General features: G+C 53.9%; 1 protein-coding gene and 1 pseudogene across 4 annotated transcripts; one reads left to right on the forward strand and one right to left on the reverse strand.

Moving 5' to 3' along the window:
- The first annotated feature begins 6,149 nt into the window (after positions 1–6,149).
- Positions 6,150–11,914, forward strand: CCDC74B (coiled-coil domain containing 74B). 4 transcript variants are annotated; one of them, XM_003281742.4, is made up of 8 exons: positions 6,150–6,689; positions 8,129–8,173; positions 9,260–9,310; positions 10,146–10,284; positions 11,081–11,273; positions 11,356–11,429; positions 11,505–11,561; positions 11,734–11,914. In XM_003281742.4, exons 1-8 carry the CDS (start codon positions 6,446–6,448, stop codon positions 11,867–11,869), a joined length of 939 nt encoding a protein of 312 aa, XP_003281790.2. In that variant the 5' UTR covers positions 6,150–6,445; the 3' UTR covers positions 11,870–11,914. The 4 variants fall into 4 exon arrangements, with proteins under 4 accessions (XP_003281790.2, XP_030656774.1, XP_030656773.1 ...); XM_030800914.1 differs by having other exon boundaries at positions 11,371–11,429; XM_030800913.1 differs by having other exon boundaries at positions 6,191–6,815; positions 9,062–9,310.
- Positions 11,915–13,667: 1,753 nt separating this feature from the next.
- The window catches only part of LOC100593431, a 141,093-nt pseudogene continuing 128,315 nt past the window's right edge, over positions 13,668–26,445 (reverse strand).

Raw genomic sequence — 26,445 nt, forward strand, 5'->3', positions numbered from 1 at the left:
GTCTTCTGGCACCTGGGCTGTCTCTAGGAGGTTCACCTGTACAGAGTCCCTGAGCACACAGGGGCTGCAGAAACAACTGTTGGGCACCCCGTCGGCCCCTCCCCCAGTGTCCACAGGCCTGGGCCTCTGGCTTCCTATGCTTTCCTCTCTCAGAGGCACAGTAGACTTTGCTCTGTCTTTACAAAAGATTGAAAAAGTTAGGCGTGGTGGTTCACGTTGTGTGGTCCCAGCTACTTGGAATGCTGAGTTTGGAGGATCATCAGGGTCCAGGAGGTCAAGGCTGTAGTGAGCCTTCGTCATGCCACTATACTCCAGCCTGGGTGACAGTGAGATCCTGTGCTCAAAGCTGACCACCGGGAACATGTGCTGCCAAGTCTGTCGCTTCCAGAAGCTCCGAGGATTGCGGGAGTTGCTGGGGGCTGAACTGTCTGGCCAGGAGCTGGGGACAGACAAAAACACATTGAGAACCCAGAACAGCAAAGCTGAGTGAGGGGTCAGGGTCTTGGTGGCTGGGACCTGGACAGCGATGGCCACAAGGCCAGCTGGTGCTCAGTGGCTTCTGCCTGGGGAGTGAGGGCAGCAGCGGGGCAGCTAGGTTCCAGCCACTTCCAGGTAGAGGGGTAGGGACCTCGCCAATAAAATGGGATTTAAATTTTGCCAAGAACTCTCACTGTAGAGAAAATGGGACTGCTGGGACGAGAGCAGAAGCAAAATGCAGTTGGGGGGGGGGCCTGGCCAGGAGGCACTTGTGAGGGACTTCTGGGGAAGGACTGGAGTTGGAGCAACTCAGGAAGCAATTCTGTCTGGGGCACAAGGAGGGAGGCCAGGCTGGAGGCAGGAGCTCCTGCACATTCTCGTCTCCACCCCTGGATGCTTCCAGAGTGGTTTGCCCTAACTGCCACCGCCATCACCGCCTCAGCTCCTAGGATGCCCTTGACTTTTTGCCATTGGGCCACACTCCCCTGCTAACAGGCCAAATCCAGATGCTTTTCTGACCACGTGGCCTAGAGCCTCTGGCAGCACAGCTTCGGGCTGTCCTGACACCACCCCTGCCCCCTGCACCTCCACATCCTCCTCCTTGCCCCAAGACAATCCTGTTCCCTGGATCCCATTTGTGGCCCACTCCCTTCCACGACCAACACATTCTACTGCTAGGATATACCAGCGCCCCCGTGATCTGAGGTAAGTCAGATTCTGATCATCTTGTGCAAGCAACTCACGAGCAGAGGCCCTGTGCAGTCAGGAGAAATCTATACCTTTCCCCTTGGACATCCAAGAGCAAGTTAGATCCCCTAAAGGCCAGCTCTCACCAATAACCCTGACATTTCCAATATAAATGAGAGAGAACTCTCTTTTTTTTTGAGACAAGTTCTTGCTATATTGCCCAGGCTGGAGTGCACTGCACCATCACGGCTCACTGCAGCCTCTAACTCCTGGGCTTAAGCAATCCTTCCGCCTCAGCATCCCAAGTAGCCAGGACTACAGGCATGCGCCACCGCACCCTGCTAATTTTTAATTTTTTTTGTAGAGACGGGGTCTCACTGTGTTGCCAGGCTGGTCTTGAACTCCTGGGCTCAAGTGATCCAACCGCCTCCGCATCCTGAAGTGCTAGGGTTACAGGTGTGAGCCACCACGCTGGAGAGAGGACTGTTATGTAGCCTTCACTGTAAAAAGCTAGCTTCCCTTGACTCCCAAAACCAGAATTCCGAGCATAATTTTCTCAAGTCACAAGGCGCCAAAATATATCAAATTATTTCCCAGTCAAGAATTCCTACTTTTGGCCAGGCGCAGTGGCTCACGCCTGTAATCCCAGCACTTTAGGAGGCTGAGGCGGGAAGATCACTTGACGTCAGGAGTTTGAGACCAGCCTGGCCAACATGGTGAAATCCCATCTCTACTAAAAATACAAAAATTAGCTAGTGTGGTGGCGCATGCCTCTAATCTCAGTTACTTGGGAGGCCGAGGCAGGAAAATCGCTTGAACCTGGGATGTAGAGGTTGCAGTAAGCTGAGATCGCACCACTGTACTCCAGCCTGGGTGACAGAGACTCCTTCTCAAAAACTAAATAAATAAATAATAAAAGTGATAAATTGGCAGCTGGCGCCAGGGAGAGGCCATTTCCTGATGGGCCACACCTATTTCACTAAAGTGTTAATTGAATGCGGATTCCACGGAGAAGCAACTTCCCAGGCATGTGCATTAAAAGACAAAGTGGTGGAGTATGACCTTTGGGGGGCACCCCACCCAAAAACCTCAGATGGGCATGCATACAGTTTCCTAAACACACTGCATGTGCTCAACTCCTAAGGGTAAGGAGGGTACCGTACATGTGGGCAGCCCACCCTAAGGGAAGGATCATGGGAAGGGGGCCAGTCTAGAAAGTCCTAGGATCAAGGTTAAACACCACACTTGACTTTCATGTGCCCACTTAGGTCTCTTCCAAGCGTACTTTCCTTTCTTTCCTGTTTTAAAGCCTTTTAAAATACACTTCCACTCCTGCTCTGAAACTTGCTTCGGTCTCTTTTTCTGCCTTATGCCCCTCAGTTGAATTCCTTCTTCTGAGGAGCCAAGAGTTGTGGTTGCTGAAGACCCATCCGGATTCACTGCCAGTGACTTGGACACCTTCCACTGCTAACACTATTAACTCGGACACCTTCCACTGCTAACACAATAACACTTGGTTATTGTGTTTATTTAGAGAGTAAGTATGGTTTAAGGAGATGTGTATGGGTGCCAGGTTGACAAGGGATAGACTTGTGATGGTTAATTCTATATGTCAACTTGTCTGGGCCACTGGATGCACTCATATCTGGCTACACATTATTTCCTGGCAGGTCTGTAAGGGTGTTTTCAGAAGAAATCATTTAAATTGGTGGTGCAAGCAGCCATGCATGCATTTCTGGAGTAGCTTCCCTGTAGCTTGCAGGAACCAGAGTGGGCAATAAGAGCCCCATCCTCCAAATACTGGGGATCTGTGCTCTGATTGATGATGGCTGCTATTGATTGTGAAAATGCAGACAAAGAGGCAGGCAGCCACTGCCGCAATCTCCACTGCTATGTTTGCAACCTCCCTCCTCAACCCTCACCACCGCCCTGGGGACACCTTCCAGGAGGTTTTTATGGATCGGCACCTCCTACTGCCTTCATTTTTCTTTTCTCCTTCTTGGGAACCAGATGTTTAGGACCAGGACATTCAAAAGCAACCATATACCAGGCACAGTGGCTCATACCTGTAATTTCAACACTTCTGGAGGCTGAGGCAGGAAGATTGCCTCAGCCCAGGAGTTTGAGACCAGTCTAGGCAACATAGCAAGACAAAAAAAAAAAAAAAAAAAATTAGCCAGGCATGGTGGTGTGTGCCTGTAATCCCAGTTACTAGGGAAGCTGAGGCAGGAGGATGGCTTGAGCACAGGAGTTCCAGGCTGCAAGTGAGCTGTAATTGCGCCACTGCACTCCTGCCTGGATGAATTTCTCTCCACTCAGGGTATCCTCCTTCCCAGCAATAATATTGCTGCCATTCATTCCAGCTATCCATAAACCATAATTACTGAAAACATGTTGCTATAATTTTTTTGAACAACCTGTCATCTGTTAAAAATAATAATACAAGATTATATTTTATCTTAATTTATTCCTTCTCTAATGCACTTCCCTTTTTTTAGATCCAAATTTCCTATATCATTTTCCTTCTTTTTTTGAAACAAGATCTCTCTCTGTTGCTCAAGCTGGAGTGCAGTGGTGCAATCACGGCTCGCTGCATCTCAGCCTTCTCAGTAGCTGGGACTGCAGGTGTGCACCACCATGCAGGTGAATTTTTTAGTTTTTTGTGGAGACAGGGTCTGGCTATATTGCCCAGGCTGGTCTCCAACTCTTGGGCTCAAGAGATGCTCCTGCTTTGGCCTCTCAAAGTACTGGGATTACAGGCATCAGGCATGCACCTGACTTTTCATTTCTGTTGTGTTTTTGACTTCTTACATTTTCTTTTTGTTTTTTGAGACAGAGTCTCACTCTGTTGCTCGGAATGGAGTGCAGTGGCAGGATCTCAGCTTGCTGGAAACTTCACCTCCTGACTTCAAGCAATTCTTCGGCCTCGGCCTCCTGAGTAGCTGGGATTACAGACATGCACCACCACGCCTGCCTTTTTTTTTTTTTTTTTTTTTGAGATGGAGTCTTGTTCTGTCGCCCAGGCTGGGGTGCAGTGGCACGATCTTGGTTCACTGCAAGCTCCGCCTCCCGGGTTCACGCCATTCTCCTGCCTCAGCTTCCTGAGTAGCTGGGACCACAGGCACCCGCCACCATGCCCGGCTAATTTTTTGTATTTTTAGTAGAGACGGGGTTTCACCGTGTTAGCCAGGATGGTCTCGATCTCCTGACCTCGTGATCCGCCCGCCTCGGCCTCCCAGTAATTTTTGTATTTTTAGTAGAGATGGGTTTTCACCATGTTGCCCAGGCTGGTCTTGAACTCCTGACCTCAAGTGATTCGCCCACCTCGGCCTCCTAAAGTGTTGGGATTAGAGGTGTGAGCCACTGTACCCGGCCAACTTCTCGCATTTTCTTTCTTTTCTTTTCTTCTTCTTTTTTTTTTTTTTTTTTTTTTTGAGATGGTGTCTTACTCTGTTGCCCAGGCTTGAGGGCAGTGGCATGATCTCAGCTCACTGCAACCTCCACCTCCTGGATTCAAGTGATCCTCCCACCTTAGCCTCCCAAGTAGCTGGAATTACAGGTGCATGCCACCACGCTAGCTAATTTTTGTATTTTTTAGTAGAGATGGGGTATCACCATGTTGGCCAGGCTGGTCTTGAGTTCCTGACCTCAAATGATGTGCCCAACTCAGCCTCCCAAAGTGCTGGGATTACAGACATGAGCCACCCTGCCTGGCCTTCACATTTTCTTTAGATTATTTCTTAGAATGTCTACCCCTCTGTTCCCATTATCAGTCTGTAATCTCATGTTGTCTACTTTTTCCATTAGAGCACTTAGCGTATTAATCATAGTTGTATTCCATTTCTTGGTCTGATAATTCCAACATCTCTGCCTATTTAAGTCTGGCTCTGATGTTTGCTGTGTCTTCAAACTGTGTTGTTTTTTTATTATGCCTTGCAAGTTTTTGTTGAGGGCTGGTCGTGCTCAACCAGTAAGAGGTAAATGGACTTTCTGTGTGAAATTTTATGTAGGTCTGGTTAGGGGTTGGGCCATGTGTGCTGTTTGTTAACCGGAGGTGTCAGAGCCTTAAACCTCCTCTAGTGTCTTAGTTTTTGTCTCCCTGTTGTCTTTACGGTTTCCTAGAGATTTCTCAAATAAGCTCTGAGATGAGCAGTTCTTTCACTTGTATCCCCTGTTACTATACAGGAGCCCTGTTGATGTGGCAGTAAGATGTGGGGAAGGGGAGCCAGAGCAGGCTGGGGTTAGCTACATTCCCTTCCTCCAGGTTTATTGGTATCTGGCAAAATTACGATTGGCCTGGCTGTGATTTTTTTTTTTTTCTTTGAGGGCAGGCCTTGTTAAAAAAAAAAAAAAAAAAAGACTTACTTCTTTTTATTTTTATTATTTTTAAATTTATTTATTTATTTATTTATTTATTATTTTTTGAGATGGAGTCTCACCCTGTCGCCCAGGCTGGAGTGCAATGGCGCGATCTTGGCTCACTGCAACCTCCACCTCCTGGGTTCAAGTGATTCTCCTGCCTCAGCCTCCAGAGTAGCTGGGATTACAGGTGTGAGCCACTGCGCCCAGCCTCTTATTTTTAGGCAGGATCTCACTCTGTCACTTAGGCTGGAGTTCAGTGGTGCCATCATAGCTCACTGCAGCCTCGACCTCTGGGGTTCCAGCAGTCCTCCCACCTCAGCCTCCCGAGTAGTTGGGACTACAGGCGCAAGCCACCATGCCCGGGTTTTTTCTGTTTTAATTTTTATAGAGACGGGGTCTCACTTTCCATCCAGGCTGGAAAGGATGCCTGGATGCCTTTTATTATTATTATTATTATTTTTTTTTTAGATAGAGTCTCTGTCGCCCAGGTTGGAGTGCAGCGGTGTGATCTCGGCTCACTGCAACCTCTGCCTCCCGGTTCAAGCTATTCTTCTGCCTCAGCCTCCCGAATAGCTGGGATTACTGGCTCCTGCCACTACGCCTGGCTAAATTTTGTTATTTTTAGTACAGTCGGGGTTTCCCCATGTTGGTCAGGCTGGTCACGAACTCCTGACCTCAAGTGATCCGTCCGCCTCGGCCTCCCAAAGTTCGGGGATCACAGGCGTGAGCCCCCGCGCCCAGCCCTGGATGCCTTGTAAATCACTACTCACCCAGGAAGAGCCAGCGACAGGCCCCGCCCCCGGCAACCGCCTCGCGCCCTCCGTCGCCCGGTTTCCATGGTGACGGGGCGCCAGGCTAGGGCGGCCTGGCCACTGAGCGGGGGTGCAGTGGCAGCAGGAGGGTACCTGGCGACCGCGATATGAGCGGTGCGGGGGTGGCGGCTGGGACGCGGCCCCCCAGCTCGCCGACTCTGGGCTGCCGGCGCCAGCGCCCCTCTGTGGGCGTCCAGTCCTTTAGGCCGCAGAGCCCGCAGCTAAGGCAGAGCGACCCGCAGAAACGGAACCTGGACCTGGAGAAGAGCCTGCAGTTCCTGCAGCAGCAGCACTCGGAGATGCTGGCCAAGCTCCATGAGGAGATCGAGCACCTGAAGCGGGAGAACAGGGGTGAGCCGGCGCGGGGCCCTAGGCCGGCCCTGCCTCCCCAGGCACACTCAACACTGCCGCTCCCGCAGCACAGAAACACAGCCATGAACTCCAGCACACGCCTGGGCTCAGGGGGAACACAGGACAGCAAGCCCGCCCTGGGTTCTGCCACTCTGAGCTGTCTCCTTCTTCCAGAGGGAGACCCGCGTGGCCCCCGGGCAGTGCCGACCCTTTCTGCTTGTCTCGTGGGGCAGCATCATTTCAGATGCTGACTCTGCCAGTCCTCTCCTCTCCAGGAAGGGTCCGACACACCTCTGTTAAAAACTTTATAGAGGGGGCCGGGCGCGGCGGCTCACGCCTGTAATTCCAGCACTTTGGGAGGCCGAGGCGGGCGGATCACGAGGTCAGGAGATCGAGACCATCCTGGCTAACACGGTGAAATCCCGTCTCTACTGAAAATACAAAAAAATTAGCTGTGCGTGGTGGCGGGCGCCTGTAGTCCCAGCTACTCAAGAGGCTGAGGCAGGAGAATGGCGTGAAGCCAGGAGGTGGAGCTTGCAGTGAGCGGAGATCTTGCCACTGCACTCCAGCCTGGGCGACAGAGACTCCGTCTCAAAAAAACAAAAACAAACAAACAAAAACTTTATACAGGGAAACGTGCACAAGTGCGAGTGCGCAGCTCAGTGAATTTATTCCAGCTAAACACATCGGATCAGGAGCAGGCATTCCCCCAACCCCCACTCCGTCCCCGCTTCGCCTGTGCCCATACTGTCCTCCCGCGGGGCCTTCCCAACTGCACCCTTAGCTGCTCCTCACCCCCACGCCCCCGCTTCTCCCTCCCTCCTCCCCCACCCCTCCTGCCCCGAGCAGAAGGAGGGCCCGCCAGGATGTGGGATGTGGCTCCGCTCCTCGCCCCTGCTTCAGGAGGGCTCCAGCAAGGGCACCAGTGCCCACGGCCTCCTTTCCCGCCCCGTTCCCTGGTGCTGCCTTACCTGAGTGCCGAGTATCCCATCACCAGGCGTCTGTTTTGTCAGGAACCCCCTTCCCCATGTCTTCTTGAGCCTCAGGACGCCGCGTTCCTCATGTCTTCTTGAGCCCCCCCCCCCACCAAGTCCCTGATGCCCACGGGATCATAACACCGCCATAGCCAGGGGTTCCGGAGTTCACCTCTGTACCCCTAAAACCCAGGTCCTGCCTGGCAGTGTGGACGCCCTCCAGTCATCTCAGATGGATGAGGCCGATATGCCGGGTGGGCTCTGCCTACGGAACAGGCTGGGCCATTCCTGGCCTGCCACCCACAGCAAAGGCGTGGTGGAGAGCGGGATCCACGGGGCAGGGCCCAATCAGCCAGTGGGGAGCCAGGACTCTCGGGCTCAGCAGCGGGGAGAGGACAGGCCAGGCTTCTTCTCAGAATGGAGGTGGTTTCACAAGTGCTGAGGAGAGCGTGTGCTTGCTTTCAGATCTCCATTACAAGCTCATAATGAATCAGACATCACAGAAGAAAGGTGAGAATTGGGCCCTTCAGTGCCTGATGGGATGCTCTTGCCACCCAGGGGAGTCCCTCCAGACTGTCCTTGCCCACCTGGCTGCACTGGCCCCTGTATGCCAACCCAGTGGGGACAGGTTCTGGGGGACCTGGACAGATGCTGCTACCTCTAGCCGTGGCTGGACGATGTTATGCAGCCAAGCACAGCACCTGCTGCTCTCAGTAAGCCCAGGGCCTGAGGTCATTGCAGTGGGGAGGTGGGCACAGGGTGCTTCCCAGACCCTCCCTCCTCCAAGTAGAGCTGAAATGGGAAGGAACCCCTGGGACAGCCCCTGCCCTGCTAGGTCTTTGCCTCAGATTGCTGCTGTGGCCAGGCCCAGGATTCCAGCCCCGTGGCTCTGAGTCCTGACATGCTGGGGGCCCCAGGGGCTCTGGACACACTCCATCCAGGGATCCCTTCCTGCCATCTGGGCAGCAACCATGGGGACAAAGGGAGGAAGCAGAGTCCTGTTTCCTTGCCACTTGTCCAAGGCACTTCCCCATTCTGACAGCAGCCCCCACCCAGCCCAGGATTCTGGGTTGTGGTCTCGAGCTCACTTCCCGTTGTCTCTGGGGCCGGGGCTGACATCAGGAGGACATCTGACTGGTGGATGGAGCCAGCCTGGGAACATCGCAGCTGGGGCAGTGCCTAGGGCTCTCCCTTCCCAGGGAGACATGGAGAATGGGGTCGAGGGAGGGCCCTTCCCTAGCCGCTATGGCAACTCCAGTGAGCTGTTCTGGGCAAAGTGTGGCCCAAGTCAGCAGCCCCAGCCCTGCAGTGCCAGGGACCCTGACAGGACCCGGGAAGAGGCCATGCCCTCCCTTGGGACCTGCTGTTCCACGTGTCCCAAGCCCTCCTGCTTTCCAGATGGCCCCTCAGGAAACCACCTTTCCGGGGCCTCTGCTCTCTTGGGCGCTCGCTGGGTCTGCGTCAACGGAGTCTGGGTAGAGCTGGGAGGACCCAGCCCTGCCAGGCTGAAGGAGGGCTCCTCATGGACACACAGGCCAGGAGGCAAGCGTGGGCATCTTGCGGGTGGTGGCGCCGACACTGTGCGCTCTCCTGCAGACAGCCTCTCCACGTCAAGCTTCCAGTCTGTCAAGTCCATCTCTAATTCAGGTGAGCAGGCTGGTGTCCATGTGCTCACAGGGGTGACTGCCCCACGGGGACCCCAGCCTGGGTGGCCTCTAGGGGTGCTGACCAGGCGCCCTCTGCTGGGCCAAGCTCCAGGATTTGGGGGTGAAGGTGCAGCTGAAAAGAGCCCTGCAAGCTGAAGCCACCGGGAGGGGATTAAGGGGGCGTGGGCAGGACCAGGGACCAGTCACAGGGCAGTAAGGCCTCACAGCAGGCACCCCAGGGCGGGGCAGCAAGCTGGCAGGAGAGGCCTCCCCGGGTGGCCTTCTAGGGAGCATGTACCCTGGCTGCCCAGCAGAAGCCCTGCTTGGCCATGTCCCCGCCACAAGCAGGCAGGACACAGGAGAGATGGCACTGCCCACGGAGCCCTGGGCTCATGGCACCTTCTGCAGAGTGAGCCGGGAGCAGAGAACCTCTTTTCCCCACTCTGTGAAGCCGGGCATTTTCCTCAGCCCAGCCCTAACCCCCACCATTCCTGTGATGGGCCCAGGCGCTAGACAGGCCTTGTCCTTGCCGAGGAAACCCATGCAGGCTGGGTCCCAAGCCTCTCATGCAGTTTCATTTTACCCAAAATGGGGCCAGCTTCCACTATATTGATTGTTCTAGAATGTTCACAGGCATCACCCATGGGCTTCACCCTCAGAACCTCATTGATTCCCCCAGAACCCTCCAAGGCAGGCTTCCCTTTACAGAGGAGGAAACTGAGGCAGGGGCAGGGGCTTCTTGGGTACACACAGCTGATCCTGGAAAACTTGGGCAGTGACTGTTGGTGCCTGCAGTGACTGGCCTTGTAGGGTCTGACTTGCGGCCAACTCTCAAGGCAAGGCCAGGCCCCAGCCCGGCTCCTTCAACAAGCAAGATTTGAAAGCTGACGTCCCCGAGAAGGCGGACCTGGAAGACGAGCCCCGACTTCACAACAGCAAGCTGGACAAGGTTCCTGGGGTACAAGGGCAGGCCAGGTAAGGCTTGGGTGTTCCTGGAGTGCAAGGGCAGGCCAGGTAAGTCTTGCCTGCACCCTAAGGGCCCCATGACTACATTTACTAGGCTCACGCCCTGCAGTCAGCCAACTGCTCTGCCCCTAGCTCCAGGGGCCTGTCTCCAGGGCTCATGATAGCAGATGACGGCCACGCTCTACCCATCGGTGGGCACTGTCTTCCTCCCCTCCCCTGGGGGTCCTGCAGAGTACCTGTGCTGACCTGAGCCCACAAGGCGGGCCAGTAGCAGCACCTAAACCACTTCCTCAGAGAAAAGTGAAGTAATATTCTTACCAAGAAAAGTGAGTTGCGTTCCTGCTGCCCCTGGCCACAGCCTGCCTTTGGAGGGCACTAGGCCAGCGGGTCAGAGCAGGACTAGGTTCTGGTGATCCCTGAGTTTCTGGGACTGCCCTGGGATGCTACAGAGTGCACACTTTCAGCAGCGCAACCAGCAGGACAGGCTCCTGCATCTGCACATCTGGAGACCAGGCCTGGAGCAAGATGCCCCACTGGCTGTGGGGTCACGACCAAGAGCAGCCTGGCAGCTAGCTGGTCACCCACTGAAGCCCATCTGACCCTTAGGACACCTTCAGAGGGGAGAAAGGGACAGGCCCCAGTCCCAGAGACCCCTACCTGGTGCCCAGAGCACCCTGCTCAGTGGGAGAGGGGAGCCAGGCCCTCTTCCCTACATTGGCCTGGGCGCTACCTGGGGAGGTATGCTGGTTGGGTGGTTAGATGCACCTAGGCAGGTCACCTCTGGCTGCTGCAATGACTGTTTCAGAAAGGAGAAAGCAGAAGCTTCTAACGCAGGAGCTGCCTGTATGGGGAGCAGCCAGCACCAGGGCAGGCAGATGGGGGCGGGGGCACACCCCCCAATGATCCTGCCCCTTCCCCTGCGAAAGCCCACCACACTTAGGCAGTGTGAAGTGCTCATCCGCGAGCTGTGGAATACCAACCTCCTGCAGACCCAAGAGGTGAGGCCCTGGGTGGTGGGGGTGGCCCTGGGCAGTCTGGTGCCGCCATAGGCCCCACCATGCCCCTGCCCCGGCCTTTCAGCTGCAGCACCTCAAGTCCCTCCTGGAAGGGAGCCAGAGGCCCCAGGCGGCCCCAGAGGAAGCTAGCTTTCCCAGGTGAGTGCCTCGTGCACCTCTGCCCCATCCCTGGGGGCCTATCCACAGCTCACTGCTGACTCTTCCTTCACCCAGGGACCAAGAAACCATGCATTTCCCCAAGGTCTCCACCAAGAGCCTCTCCAAGAAATGGTAAGTCCCACAGGCATAGGGACAGTGGGGCAGCCCTGCAGCCTGGGCCCCAGGGAGGGAGTGGGGAAGGGAGGGTGGCGGCGCAGAAGCAGAGCACGCTGAGGCCTCTCTGGGCCCCCGTGAGGGCCTTGCAGGCCCCACTCACGGTGACAGTCCCTCTACCTGCCCCCAGCCTGCTTCTGAGCCCACCTGTGGCGGAGCGTGCCATCCTGCCCGCACTGAAGCAGACCCCGAAGAACAACTTTGCCAAGAGGCAGAAGAGGCTGCAGGCAATGCAGAAACGGCACCTACATTGCTCAGTGCTTTGAGCCACCCGCATCTGGTCAGTGCCAGGCCCACCAACCTGCAGCTGGAGACTGGCTTTCTATAGCATTTCCTGATACTTCCACTACTTTTAACTTTTAGGCCTGGCTGAATTCCAAATTCCAAGATAGATGACACTCAAGATAGATAAAGTACTTGATCTCCAAACTGACAAACTGTTTATTTTCTAGCTGTTATTTTGCTATTTGGCATTTACATAAAAGCACATGATGAAGTAGGTATCACCTTACCTGTTGAAACTGAAAATAAAGCTTGTTTATTTCCAAGTTGTATGCCTGGTTCCTCACTGCCTATCAGGCATCGCGTCCCTTCCCAGTCCCAGCCCTTGGCCCCTAGCCCAGCCCCCGCTGTCTGCAGGGACCTGCCTGGGCAGCCCAGTCTTACTCATCCTGGGACCTACCAGCGGCCCTGGGAAAGAGGCATTGGCAGAGCCGTGCACATCCTCCCTGGAAGCGGGAGGGCTTTTCTGGTCCCCTGGCTGGGCTGGAGCTGCGTTCCAAACAAATGATCACTCTATCTCTTGCCCAGACTGCACACTCCTGGGGGCAAGAGGCTGTCCTCTCCTGCCCTGACACAGCACCACAGACAGGGGGTCCAGCCTGGCTTGCCCTCCTCCTCGGAGGGCTGTCTCGAGTGCCATGGCCATGTCCGCACCACCCCCTCCACCACAGCACAGCCATGTCCACTGTCGGGGGTGGGGTGGCCAGCTTAGTGCCCACCCTCAGCCAGCCACAGTCTTCCCAGGCCCACGGCCCCACTTCGTTGGCATTAATCTCAGCCTCTTCCTGCTTCAGGGAGCAGGAACTTTGCCAGGAAGCTGGGGGATGAACCAGGCCAAGGAATGGGACAGTGTGTCAAAGGACAGCCAAGGCCCAGGGGCTTACAGCATCCTAACAGGACAGGAGGCCCAGTTTCATGGAGCGGGGGACACAGTGACAAGTCCTGACAAACACAGGAATAACAAGATTATAACAATCACAGATGATGGGCTAGTACGCATAAAAAGGGGGGACTCTTGTCACCAAAGGGCTGCTGGCCAGTGCCTAGGGTAGCGGGCAACACAGGGAGGCGCTCACTGCATGGCCCCACCCACCGCCAGGCCCACTCTCTCTGGGTGGTGCAGCGCGTAGTGTTCTGAGGACGTGGGTTGTGAGGGCCTCGCTCTTCATCCTTCACAATTGGGACACAGCCCTCGCACGAGTGACACAGGTGCCGGCAGCAGGATCCCTCATGCCCCTGCTCCCTGGGGGCCCCACAGTGCTCAGCAGGAATGCCGTGAGGGCTGAGGCCCAGCTGGTGGTGGGGAGCTGGCAGCAGCCATGGGCCAGCCCTCCCTCCGATAGGCAGCCTGTGCCCTGGACTTAGGGGCTTCCCTGGGGGGTGCCCCACCTGCCCAAAGCAGCACAGCCTGAACCCAAAACTGTGAGCAGAGAATCCGATGTGTGTTTGAAGGGTTTCCTATGTCCTCTGTGTTCTCCTATAGAAAGGAGCAGGGGTGTGTTGAGCACACACAAGACGCTCTAACAACACCCTGAACGCACCCTCATGCTGCTGAGACGGACCCGGACCCTGGACAGGCCACGGCGAGCAGCCCGCTCCACCGCGCCCATCTCAGTCTGTACAAGTGTGGGATTTCACTTGGCAGATCCCCAAGGCAGGAGAGAAAAGGAGGAAAGCTAACCTAACTCCAGGCTCCCCATGGACGCCAACACCTAGAAGTGTCTGAGAGGAGGCAGGCGTCCTTGGCCCCGATAAGGCTGCGGGCCATCCCTGCAGTCCTGGCTAGGCAGCCGAGAGGCAGGCCTTGTGGATGCTCCGGGCACAGGTGTTGAGCAAGGTGGTAACCGAGTGCTTGTCCGGGAGCCGCGGCCGCCTGCAGGTCACGCAGTGGTGCATCGACCTGAGGAAGGGGTTGGTGCCTGCAACAGAACAGTGGGCATGAGCCTGAGGCAGCCAGTGCTGTACCCACGCCCTGCACACCCGGCAGTGCTCCGGGAAGTGGCAGCCCCAGGACTGGCTGAAGCACCAGGAGGAGCCCTGCACGCTGCCTGCCTGGCCGTCGGGCTCTCCTCCCAGAGTCTCATCATCAGTGAAGAACTGAATCTGAACGGGATTTGGAGCCCAGGGCTTTGCCTCTGACAACCTTGGGGACCCAGCCCTGGCTCTGCTGTGTGCCAGCTCTGGGCTCAGGAATACTGACCCCTGCCAACATGACTCTCTGGAGCCACATCACCCAGATGGGGCCTTGTGTGCCCAAGCTACTGGTAGGACCTGTCAGCTCCGCTGAGCTCCCTGGTGGCCTCTGAGAAAAGCAGGGTCTGTCTTTGAGCCGTAGTCTTTCTCACCCCTCAGCCACCGAACACAGCCACCCTGGACAGCTGACCTGACACAAGATGAAGGGGCAAAGGGACACAGAAGAAGAGCAGAGACTCCTATTTCTCAGGTGACCATTGGAAAACCCGCTCCTGCCCGCACAGGGGAAGTCAGAAGAAGGGAGGAAGGGGCCTGAGCCGGGGAGGGGCACAGAGGCTGTCCCTGCAGCACTGGAAGCATGGCTTTCCAGAATGACCGCTGCCTGCCGTGTGTCCCCAGACAGCTCCTCTGGGTCTGCCCACTGTGCAGCCACTGCCGGTCCATCCACAGTGGACTCTGGGTAGGGTAGTCGGTGGGCATATGGTGGCACACTTGGGAGGTCCTTGTCGTTTGCAACACACAAGGCTGCACCTGTGACCCAGACAAGCCCTGGCCTGCCCCGCCTCACAGCCCTGCTCCCGAACAGGACTCTTCACACCCCGGGAGGTTCTGGTCAGGCTTGTGGTAAAGCCTGGATGTCTCTGACTCTCGGACTTCCAGACCTGAAGCCCAGAGTGACCTGCATCGATGGGTGCCCACAGGTCCTGCCTTCCACCTCCCTAGGGCCGCAAGCAAGCAGAGCTGCATCTGTGTTGGGAGGTGAGGGTGTGTGGGCTCTGGGGGTGGGGGCAGAGGCAATGGCCAGTCTGTCCTGGGCTGGGTGTATGTGAAGACAGAGCAGACAGCCTGCCGGGACATGAACACAGGATGGGGTCTGGGCACTGTGCCCTCCGGCTTGGACAGCAGAGGCCTGGGGCTGTGGTCGGGGTTGCTCTCCTGCACCAGCCTGGCCCTCCTGGACACTCACCCAGCAGATCACGCAGATGGTGCCACTGTTGCTGCAGCGAGAAGGGTCCAGGGTTATCATGCACTTGTGGTCTAGCCTGGCCACCCAGCCCTGGAGCATGCTGGGGATGCTCTGCCGCTGGTTGTCCTCAAGCCTGTGCTTCCGGGTGCATACCACCAGGGCCTCGAGGAGCAGCATGGTGACCACATTGGATACACACGGCCCAGGGCTGGCCAGCTGCCCTCTGCGAAGCCCAGCCCAGCTGGAAGTACGTGATGAGTGGGTCGTGGATGGCAGTCATGGCTGGAGTGAATGTGCGGTACAGGGAATGGTTGAAGAGGGTGAGTGGATGTTGGCCAGGACAGCATCCAGGAGCTGCTGGCATAGGTACTGCTGTTTGGTCAGCGGCAGCAGGGGCAGTGGGCTGGAGGTAGGATGGGCACGGTCAGAAGCCCAGGACCTGAGAGTTCTCCATTTATGGGGCCTTCCCACCCCAGGCCAGTCTCCACTCACAGCCAGATTCCCAAGGCCTCTCTCAGAGCCTCCACCCTCGTGCAGACAATGTTGGCTGATCCTGGGTATAACCCCCCACTCCCACAGCCTTGTCCTCCCCAGAGTCCCTGCCCCGTGACCCATGGGGGCCGCAGACAGAGGGTGACTTCTCCCATGTTCCCCCCCAGCACAGCGAACCTGGCCTGGAAGAGGCCTGGTGGGCAGGGTCTCAGGTCAGGCCCAGCCCCCACCCAGCCTGACCGTGAAGGCCCCTCCAGTGGTGCTCCCAGGAGCTCTTGGGGGAGCCCCGGTTCCCCCAGGGGTCCCCAGCATCCCACTCACCACCGCCATGTCATTCTTGAGTTTCTCCAGGGTGATGTCACACTTTGGCAAGGCCTTCAGGGGACCTGCAGAGATAGTGGACTTGGGTTGAGCTCTGTGCTGGAGGGCTGGGAGACATGGCAGGTCTCAGGCCCGGATCTGGGATCCCAACCACTGCCACTGGGCCGCGGCCCTCAGAAACCGCTGCAGGAGCTCCCTTCAGCTGACCAGCTGTTCCCAGACTCAGAGTCTAGGCAGGCGGCCCTCACCCCCAGGAGCTGCCCATCCCTGTTGGCAGTGAGGCAATGGGTCAAGAGAAGGGACCATGGCCAGGCCCCTGACCAGGCTGGGAAGGCCTCAGTTGCACCTAGGCTAGTCCCTGTCTTGCTCAGTCCTATAATCCTAACGAAGAATCAACTCAAGAAGGCCTGGAAGACCACGCAATAGTGACTGGCATTCTATCCGGACAAGCAGAACAGAGAGACACTTCTAGATGGGGTGGGGGGACAGCCTGAGTTTAGGTGAGAGGGAGGTATAGGCCAACGCCCATGCAGTTCTGAGGTGCTGCCCGAGCTCACAGCAGCCCATGGCCGGTGGCCCTGCCTTCCACCTGCTTCTCACCAGCACCGTCTTGTTTCATTTTCATGACAGCACACGTGGGCTGCAAATGGGGTAACTGAGATGCAGTCGCCTGCCCATGGTCACCGGGAAGTCAGGGGCAGAGCTCCAGGTCATGCTCAGGCCCATCACGGCCAGCTGATGGTCAGGCCATTGCAAGCTGGGCCCCCAACTACTGGCTGGATGAGACCTGGCTGTGATGGGCCAGCATGAGGGCCACAGCAGTGGTCAGGAGTAGGGCAAAGGCTGGGCACTGGCCAAGATGAAGCCTGGGCTCAAAGCCCCAGCACACACAAGAGTGGAGTCTTGGAGGCCTCTGTCCAGGGCCCAAAGAGCTGCCTGGGGCCTTTGCTAAACCCATATCATCACCAAATGCCCATCCATGGCTGGGCGACCCACGCCCTTGTGGACCCTACGTTGGCTGTGGGCAAAACTCACTGCTTGGAGGTCTGTCACAATGTCCAGAAGGCTCTTCATCTTGCTCAGGCCCTTTTTTCTGTCTGGGACAGCAGAGGGGACCCTAAGACATGAGCCCGGTGGCATCCCCAGGGCACTGGCCCCCACCCTGGCCGCAGCCCACCTTCGTTCTTCTCGATCTTGTTGACCACACGGTGCAGGGGCTTGATGTGCTTGGACAGCTGCTTGAGCGTGTCCCGGTACAGCTGCTCCTCGCCCGGCTGGAGCCAGCTGGACTCATGACAGAGCTGGGGTCACTGCAGGGCTATGGGCGGGTGAGGCCACAGCCCTAGACCCTCAGGTGGGGAGCTTGGGCTCTGAGGGCCCCAGAGGTCGCACGAATGGTACGACCTGAGGCCTTGTAAAGGTGAGGGGTGACCTAGCACCTCAACCCGCCAGGCTGTGTACAGCTCACACGATGGAGCTGTGGGTCCCATGCCTGGCTTACCAGGTGTGTGTAAAGGCCTAGGGGAGGGGACATTGGAGTTCTGTGGGGTTTGTGCTGCTTCTGGGTGCTGGGAAGGCTGTGGTGTGGGGCTGGGCAGGAAGCTATGGGGGACAGGGCAGGGCTGGAGTTGCAGCCAAGCGGGAGAAACATGGGAGCTGGGCCCAAGCAAGGCAGCCACCAAACTCACTCTGCAACAAACTACAGTGGTGACCACTCTCCATCCTCCTTCCCATGCCAGCCGGGCAGGGACCTCACCCGAAACAAGGGGTGGGAAAACTGGCAAGACGAGCACCAGAGCACAGGCTCACCATGGGCCAAGAGCACACACAGCTGGTGTCCTGCTTCTGGAAGGTGGTGGGATGGCAGCGAGACTGCAGGGCGGACACTTCTTTCAGCTAGAAGCCTTACGAGCATACCAGCTGGGTTTGCACCAGCTGAAAACACCGGCTGTTCCACGGCTGCTCACTTTCCAAATACCAAGAAATGGAAAGAAAAGGGAAGTTCGGCCGGGCACAGTGGCTCATGCTTGTAATCCCAGCACTTTGGGAGGCTGAGGCAGGTGGATCAGTTGAGGTCAGGAGTTAAAGACTAGCCTGGCCTGTTTCTACTAACAAAACAAAAGAAAAATTAGCTGAGCATAGTGGCGCGTGCCTGTAGTCCCAGCTACTTGGAAGGTTAAGGCAGGAGAATCGTTTGAGCCTGGGAGGTGGAGGTTGCTGTGAGCCGAGATCGCACCGTGATCTCTTTTCTTTCTCCACCGTCTTTCTTTTCTGCCCACTGTCTTTTTGCAAAACCTTGTCTTCCTCCCGCTGGCTACCCTTTTCCCTTCCCCTACTTGTTACCCTCTTTTCCCCCTCCATCTACCCAAAAACTTTTTTTCCCACCATCTTTTCCCCACTGTCTTTTTGCAACGCCTTCTCCTGCTCGCTATCTCTTTCCCTTTGTCACTCCACCCTCTTTACCTCCTCCATCTATCCCAAAACTATTTTCCTCCTCCTACCGCTGATGCCGCACTGCTTTCTCCGTCGCCATCACCACCAACTGCAGCGAGGCGAACCACGCTGCCGCGGCTCCAGCCTCCAGCGTACGGCCTGTGATTACCCATTCCCAGTCCTCTAATCTGGGCACTGAGCAGCTCTACAGGAAGATACGGGAACCTGGAAGGACCTGCCTTCCCTTCAGGATCATTCATATACTGAGGTTATATATATATGAGGTTCCTGGACTGCATGTTCTGATTGGATGAGAAAAACCCTCCAGGGTTACTCGATTGGACTTTATTATCATGTTCTGATTGGATGAGAGCAAGTCTTAAGCTGACCAATCACAGCATGAAAATAAAGTCCAATCAGAGTAGGCCTAGAGGTTTTTCTCTCATCCAATCAGAACATGTAGTCCAGGAACGCATGTGCGTAACCTCCATATATAAAGCACGGTGAGAGCGGCTTCAGGTCATTTCGGGGGCTTCAGTGGCGGTGTTGGGTTCTGTGGTTAGAGGACTAGGAGAGGGGCCGCCGTCTGGTGCCGGCTAGAGCTTGGGTGCTGGGTCCGTCTGGTTGGCGGTGGCACGGAGCGGTAGGAGGGAGGGCGGCTGGCAGCGGGAGCTTCTCCTGCCAGGCAGGAGGAAGAGTAGAAGGGAGAGGCACCCACGCATGCTGGAGGCTGGAGCCTGCGCCACGGCGGCTCACCTCGCTGTGATTGGTGGTGAAGTCGGACGCTGCACCTCGGCCAGAGTGGTAGAGATGTCGTTGGGTGAGTGAGTTTTGGGTGTCATTTTGGGGCTCACTGCCCTAGGCTGCACTGCCTGTGGCAGGTGGCTGGTTGGGGGTGCACTCTGGGGTTGTATTGCTGGCGGTGGGCAGGTTGGCTGGTTATCGGGGGCTACATTGCCCACGGTGGTAGGGGGAGGCAGGTTGTGTGCACTAACGTCCACTGCTGTTGGTGGGTGACGGGTTAGGGGTGCTATTTTCTGCTCCACTGTCTGCGGCAGGGGGTGGGTTGGGTGGTTATCTGGAGCTACAAGGCTGGCAGTGGGCGGTGGTTTAGGGGTGTTAGAGTGCTGCACTGACCTCACTTGGGGTGCACTATCAGGAGTTGCACTGCCTGTGGGGGGGTGGTGGGGGCGGCAGGTTTGGGGCGCTGTCTAGTGCAGCAACACCCATGGCTGGGTCAGGCTGTGGGCACTGCAATGTGCTACACTGCCTGTGGGGTGGGGGGGTGGCTTGAGAGGGGTACTGGGGTTATACTGCGTGCAACTGGCACAGGATGTGTTTGGCGTGCTATCCGGGGTCTACACTGCTGGTGGCAAGGAGCAGGTTAGGGGTGCTGTCAGGGGCTACGCTGCATGGCATTGATGGGCTGCAGAGGTGGCAGCAACAGCAATCGTGGTGCCGCCTCCTTTCTCCTTCCAGTGACCATTCTTCTTTTCCCAGATTCCAGACTCTAGAGGGTGATCTTCTCCTGCTCATGCAATTGTGAGCATGGCAGGGCCCCCACACGCACTGTGGTTCTGTGGCCCGTGCCTCACGCTGTGTGTTTCGGAGACCACCTGGGACTGCTGGGCAGGGAGGGATTGGTGGGCATCATGGGGCACTGTGGGGCCAGGGCACTGTGGGTGGAGGCGTCAGGAACAGGAACCAGCACTTGGGTGGGGAGGGCTGGCTGGGTCTGAGTTTCTCCTACTCCTGCTGTTGGAGGAGTGCAGCCCGGGTGGGCCCAGCAGTTTCTGGCCAGCTGCACCTGGATGGGAGCGGTTTCGGCGAAGGCCCTCACACCCACTCCAGGCCCCAGTTCCTGGCCAGCTTTTGCCAGAAGGAGAGGCTGGACTTCGGAGGGTGGGTGTGAGTGCCTTCGCTGAAACTGGTCCTTGCCACCCAGTGGCCAGCGTGACAAGGTGAGGCTCTAACACTACCACTCCCTGCATCCCATTCTAGGCTTTTCTGGCTTTGCCCTCCCAGCTGCTCCAAGCCAGGCTGGAGGAGGAGGAGAAGGAAGAGTCACCTGTGGTAAACTGGAGCCTGCATGTGGTGTGGCTCTGCAGCTGGTCTCATGAGATTGATGGCAGTGACAGAGACTGCAGCTCGACTGGAGTGGTAGGAGGGTGCCCGCGGGGGCAAGGTGGTAGGAACCTTGTAGGGTGGGCTGCTGCATTGAGGGCGGCAGCGGTTGTATTGGCATCGGTGCTAGTGGTGGTAGCAGCAGCAAGTCTGTGGGTTGGGAAGGGGGCGTAGGAGCATTGCAAGGCCCAGCCCGACCTGGGTGGGGGTGGGGAGGAACCTGCGGGTACTGTACTGGGCCTCGGTGGCAGTGGTGGAGGCGCACCTAGGGAAAGGAGGAGTCCTCCCCCTTCTCCTGCAATCTCTGGAGGGTGCCCTCCTCCTGCTGGTGACCGAGCCAGGTGTGAGGGGCAGAATTGTCTCATTCTTAACAAAACTTAAGGGGTGATTATTTGTGTATCTTTTTTGTTCCTTTTTTGTTGTGGTAGTCTCGGACTTTTTCAAATTTCACGAATTGGGGAAGGGGATAAAAGGTATCGTGATAGGCCTTCTAATTCCCACACCTGCTGTTTTTTCTAGTCTGTATTGCCTTCTCATCTTCTTGTTTCTCTTCATTTTCTTTTGATGCTGCTTCTATTTCGTGTTTCTATTGTGGTTTATTTTTCTCTTTTTGTTTTCTTTATGCCAAGCAATGGCCTTAACAAACAACAAACCGAAACTGAGTTAAAAAGAAACTGCTTGTTTCTGTGTTGTATTTTTAAAATAACTGGTCTCTTACTATGTTTTAGAGGTGAGGAAAAAAATCAGTTGTATTAGTTACTTGAATAGGTATGCTTTCATGATCGTGTTAACCCACTTATGCCTAGTGTTCCGTTATTAGAATGCTGAGCATGAGGAAGTTACTTAACATCTTACTGCTCAGGGTCATCGACAAGGTCTGATTTTTCACTCATGCAAAAATTCAAAAAATTGCATCCTCTGGCATTAAGTGGGCTAATCGGTTGTAAGTAGTTACTCAAGGAATCAAAAAATGAAGCATCACATAAAATACTGGTAGCAAACAGCCATTTCATCTCACATTTGTATGGAGCTATGCAAGAGTCATGGGGGTAATAAGTTCCAATTTATGAGATTATTAAGTGAACTGTATTCTCTTCATTTCATGTCTCTGCCACCATTTTCTTTTTTTCTTTCTTTCCTTTTTTTTTTTTTTTTTTTGAGACGGAGTTTCACTCTTGTTGCCCAGGCTGGAGTGCAATGGGGTGATCTCAGCTCACAGCAACCTCTGTCTCCTGGGTTCAAGTGATTCTCCTGCCTCAGTCTCCCGAGTAGCTGGGATTACAGGCATGTGCCACCATGCCCAGCTAATTTTGTATTTTTGGTAGAGACGGGGTTTCTCCATGTTGTTCAGGCTGGTCTTGAACTCCTGACCTCAGGTGATCCACTTGCCTCAGTCTCCCAAAGTGCTGGGATTACAGGTGTGAGCCACCACACCAGGCTCGCTGCCACCATTTTCAAGAGTATTGTCACCTGCATGAGCAAATCTGGTTCATCACCACCTCTTTGCAAGAGAAAAAGGAAGGGGGGAGAATCTCGTGTAACTTTTTTTTTTTTTTTGAGATGAAGTCTAGCTCTTGTCCCCAGGCTGGAGTATGATGGCATGATCTTGGCTCACTGCAACCCCCACCTCCTGGGTTCAAGCAATTCTCCTGCCTTGGCCCCCTGAGTAGCTGGGATTACAGGTACCTGCCACCACCCCCGGCTAATTTTTGTATTTTTAGTAGAGACGGGGTTTCACCATGTTGGTCAGGCTGGTCTAGAACACCTGACCTTAGGTGATCCACCCTCCTTGGGGAACAGATGGTGTTTGATTATATGAGTAAGTTCTTTAGAGGTGATTCATGAGATTTTGGTACACCCAACACCTGTGCAGTATACACTCCATTTGTAGTCTTTTATTCCTCACCCCCCCACCTTTTCTCCCAAGTCCCCAAAGTCCGTTGTAGTATCCTAATGCCTTTGCATCCTCATAGCTTAGCTCCTTCTTACTAGCGAGAGCATACGATGTGTGCTTTTCCATTCTTACGTTACTTCACTTAGAATGATAGTCTCTGATCGGCTGGGAGCGGTGGCTCACGCCTGTAATCCCAGCAGTTTGGGAGGCTGAGTCAGGCGGCTCACAAGGTCAGGAGATCAAGACCATCCTGGCTAACATGGTGAAACCCTGTCTGTACTAAAATACGAAAAATTAGCTGGGCATGGTGGCGGGCTCCTGTAGTCCCAGCTACTTGGGAGGCTGAGGCAGGAGAATGGCATGAACCTGAGAGGCAGAGGTTGCAGTGAGCTGAGATCATGCCACTGCACTCCAGCCTGGGCGACAGAGCGAGACTCCGTCTCAAGGAAGAAAAAAAGAATAATAATAGTCTCTGATCCCATCCAGGTTGCTGTGAATCCTGTTATTTTTTTCCCTTTTTATGGCTGAATAGTATTCCATGATGTATGTCACAATTTCTTAATCTGCTCATTGATGAGCATTTGGGCTGGTTACATACTTTTGCTATTGTGAATTGTGCTGTTACAAACTTGCGTGTGCTGGCATCTTTTTTATATAATGACTTCTTTTCTTCTCTGAGTAGATACCCAGTAATGGAATTGCTGGATTAAATGGTAGTTCTACTTTTAGTTCTTTAAGAAATCTCCACACTGTTTACTATAGTGGTTGTACTAGTTTACATTCCCACTAGCAGTATAACAGTGTTCCCTTTTCACCAAATGCCCACCAGTATTTTTTATTTTTTGATGTTTTGATTGTGGCCATTCTTGCTGGAGTAGGCTGGCATGGCATTTGTGGGTTTTTTTTTTTTTTTTTTGAGATGGAGTCTGCTCTGTCGCCAAGCTGGAGTGCCATGGTGTAACCTTGGCTCACTGCAACTTCCGCTTCCTGGGTTCAAGGGATTCTCCTGCCTCAGCCTCCTGAGTAGCTGGGACTACAGGTGCCCGCCACCACTCCTGGCTAATTTTTGTATTTTTAGGACAGACGGGGTTTCACCATGTTCGCCAGGGTGGTCTCCATCTGTTGACCTTGTGATCCACCCGCTTCAGCTCCCAAACTGCTGGGATTTCAGGTGTGAGCCACCGCTCCTGGCCTGACATTGTGGTTTTGATTTGTATTTCCCTGATTATTAGTGATGATGAGCATTTTTTCATGTTTGTTGGCCATTTTTTATATCTCCTTTGAGAATTGTCTATTCAAGTCCTTAGCCCATTGTTTGAAGGGATTGTTTTTTTCCTGTTAATTTGAGTACCTTGTAGATTCTGGATATTAGTCCTTTCTCAGATGTATAGATTGTGAAGATTTTCTCCCATTCCGTGGGTTGTCTGTTTATTCTGCTAATTGTTCTTTTGCTGTGCAGAAACTTTTTGGCTTAAGTAAGTCTCACCTGTCTATCTTCATATTGTTGTTGCACTTGCTTTTGGGTTCTTGGTCATGAAGTCTCTGCCTAAGCCAATGGGGTTTTCCAGTGTTACCTTCTAGAATTCTTACGGTTTCAGGTCTCAGATTTAAGTTGACTTTTGTTTAAGGTAGGAGATGGGGATCCAGTTTCATTTCTTGGGATGTGGCTTGCCAATTATCCAAGCAGCATATATTGAGTAGGGCGTCCTTTCCCCACTTTATGTTTTTGTTTGCTTTGTCAAAGACCAGTTGGCTGTAAGTATTTGGATTTACTTCTGTGTTCTCTATTCTATTCCATTGGTCTGTGTGTTTATTTTTATACCAGTATCATGCTGTTTTGCTGACGATGGCCTTGTAGTATAGATTGAAGTCAGGTAATGTAATGTGTCCAAATTTGTTCTTTCTGCTTAGTCTTGTTTTGGCTGTGCCGGCTCTTTTTTGATTCCATATGAATTTTAGAATTATCAGGAGTCACCAGGCGCTGCGGCAGCTTCGGGATAACTTGAGGGCGCATCCTGGGGAAGAAACACCTCCTGTCCATGGCACTGGCTGCTGAGGACAGCGCTTTGGTGTGGCTTCTCCATGGCCCAGCTTCTTTGGAGCGTTTTTCTTTCATGGTGAGTACAGAAGCTTTCGTTTCTGGAATGTTCTGTGTATTTCTGCTAGATTCTCACTCCTTGTTTCTCTCTTGATATCTTACCATTAATTTTACAGTAGTACTCATTCCCTGAGGGCTTTTGAGGTTGGACCATGTAGGAGGCTTTAGGGCTGTTTCTGAGGGAGACTCCCCCTGTAGACAGACAGACAGGAAAGCTCTGGCTGTGGGAGGAAGGGGAAGCCCAGCCCAGGTGGGGTGTAGGGGCCAGGCCCCAGTTTGGCTGCCTTGCTCTCAAGCCTCAGATGGAAAGGATCCAACTTAACCTCCAGGGTTTGCTGATTTTTTAAATTGTTTTTTTTTTTTTGGAGATACAGTCTTGCCCTGTTGCCCAGGCTGGAGTGCAGTGGTGGATCTCAGCTCATTGCAACCTCCATTTTCTGGGCTCAAGGGATTCTCCAGCCTCAGCCCCAACAGTATCTGGGCCTGTGCCACCATGCCCAGCTATCTTTTTTTTTTTTGTATTTTTGGTAGCGACAGGGTTTCGCCATGTTGCTTGGGCTTGTCTCAAACTTCTGAGCTCATAGCAATTCTCGTGCCTCAACTTCCCAAAGTGCTGGGATTACAGGCATTAACTACTGCTCCCGGTCTGGTGAATTTTTAAGTCTGTGTTCTGCCGTCGGGACATAGGGGTTGCATTTCTCCACTCCCTGCAGTGCTTGCCTAACTCTGTTCCTCTAGTCATGGCCACCTGACCGGGGGAAGGGACCCTTGTGTGGTTTACTGTCCTGTGCAGAAATGTCTATTCAGAGTCCCTGCTCAGTTTTGGGTGGATCATTGGTTTTTTTGGTTGCTACTTAGTACTGGTAATGTGTTGCATATTTGCTATAACAACCCCTTAGTTAATGTTATTAATGTGATTCCTCAAAACGTTCTCCCAGCCTTTCTTTTTGGGTTCATTGCTGCCTTTTCCTTGGAAAAACTTTCACTTTGATATAGCCATGCGTGTTTTTTTATGGCCAGGCATGATGGCTCATGCCTGTAATCCAAGCACTCTGCAAGGCCAAGGTGGGCAGATCACTTGAGCCAAAGAATTTGAGACCAGCCTAGGCAACATGGCAAAACTTCATCTCTACAAAAAATACAAAAAAATTAGCCAAGCATGGTGGTGTGTGCCTGTAGTTCCTTCCAGCTATTCAGGAGGCAGAGGTGGGAGGATCACTTGTGCTGGAGAGGTCAAGACTGCAGTGAGCCATGATCATGCCACTGCACTCCAGCCCGAGTGACAGAGTCCCTATAGTTATCACTTCTATGTTTCCCTCAAATTTTCCAACTTTTTTTTTGAGAGAGTCTCATTCTCTCACCCAGGCTGCAGCACAGCGGCGTATCAGGGATTGTGAGTCCTACAACTTAGTTTCTATTTCTCAGGATTCCTTAGACATTCAGGGCCATTTGTGGTTCCATGTGATCATCAGCATTGTGTATTCACATTTCTTAAATTTCTGTGCATCATAAAGTATATAATTAGAGAGTCTGCTGGGACTGTTGTTCCTCTGGGACGTTTCTATTCATGTATATTTTTAGTAATGATCAAATCAGGGTACTTGGCATATCTGTTCTCTCATACAGGTATTATTATTCTTCTGTGAAAACATTGGAATTGCTCCCTGTAGCTTTTTTGAAAAATACAGTATTAACCAGAATCACCGAGCTGTGGTATAGAGCACAAGAATGTATCTGTCCAACTAACTGCAACTTTATTTCCACAACCAATCCTCCCATTCCCTCCTTCCCCTCTCCTCAGAAAACCAATACTTATCGAAGGCAAAGTTTTAATGGATTCCATATAAGTGAGATGAATCTGTGCTTGTTTTTCTATGTCTGGTTTATTTTATTTAACATATTTTCCAGGTTCATCCATATGGCTCCAAATGAAAATTACATTACTTTGTTATGGATGAAGAGTATTGCGTTGTGCAGATATACTGCAGTTTCCTCATCCCCTCATCTGGGTGGACAGGTAGGTTGATTCCATATCTTC

This window comes from Nomascus leucogenys, chromosome 20, assembly GCF_006542625.1.
Source record: "Nomascus leucogenys isolate Asia chromosome 20, Asia_NLE_v1, whole genome shotgun sequence".
NCBI lineage: Eukaryota > Metazoa > Chordata > Mammalia > Primates > Hylobatidae > Nomascus > Nomascus leucogenys.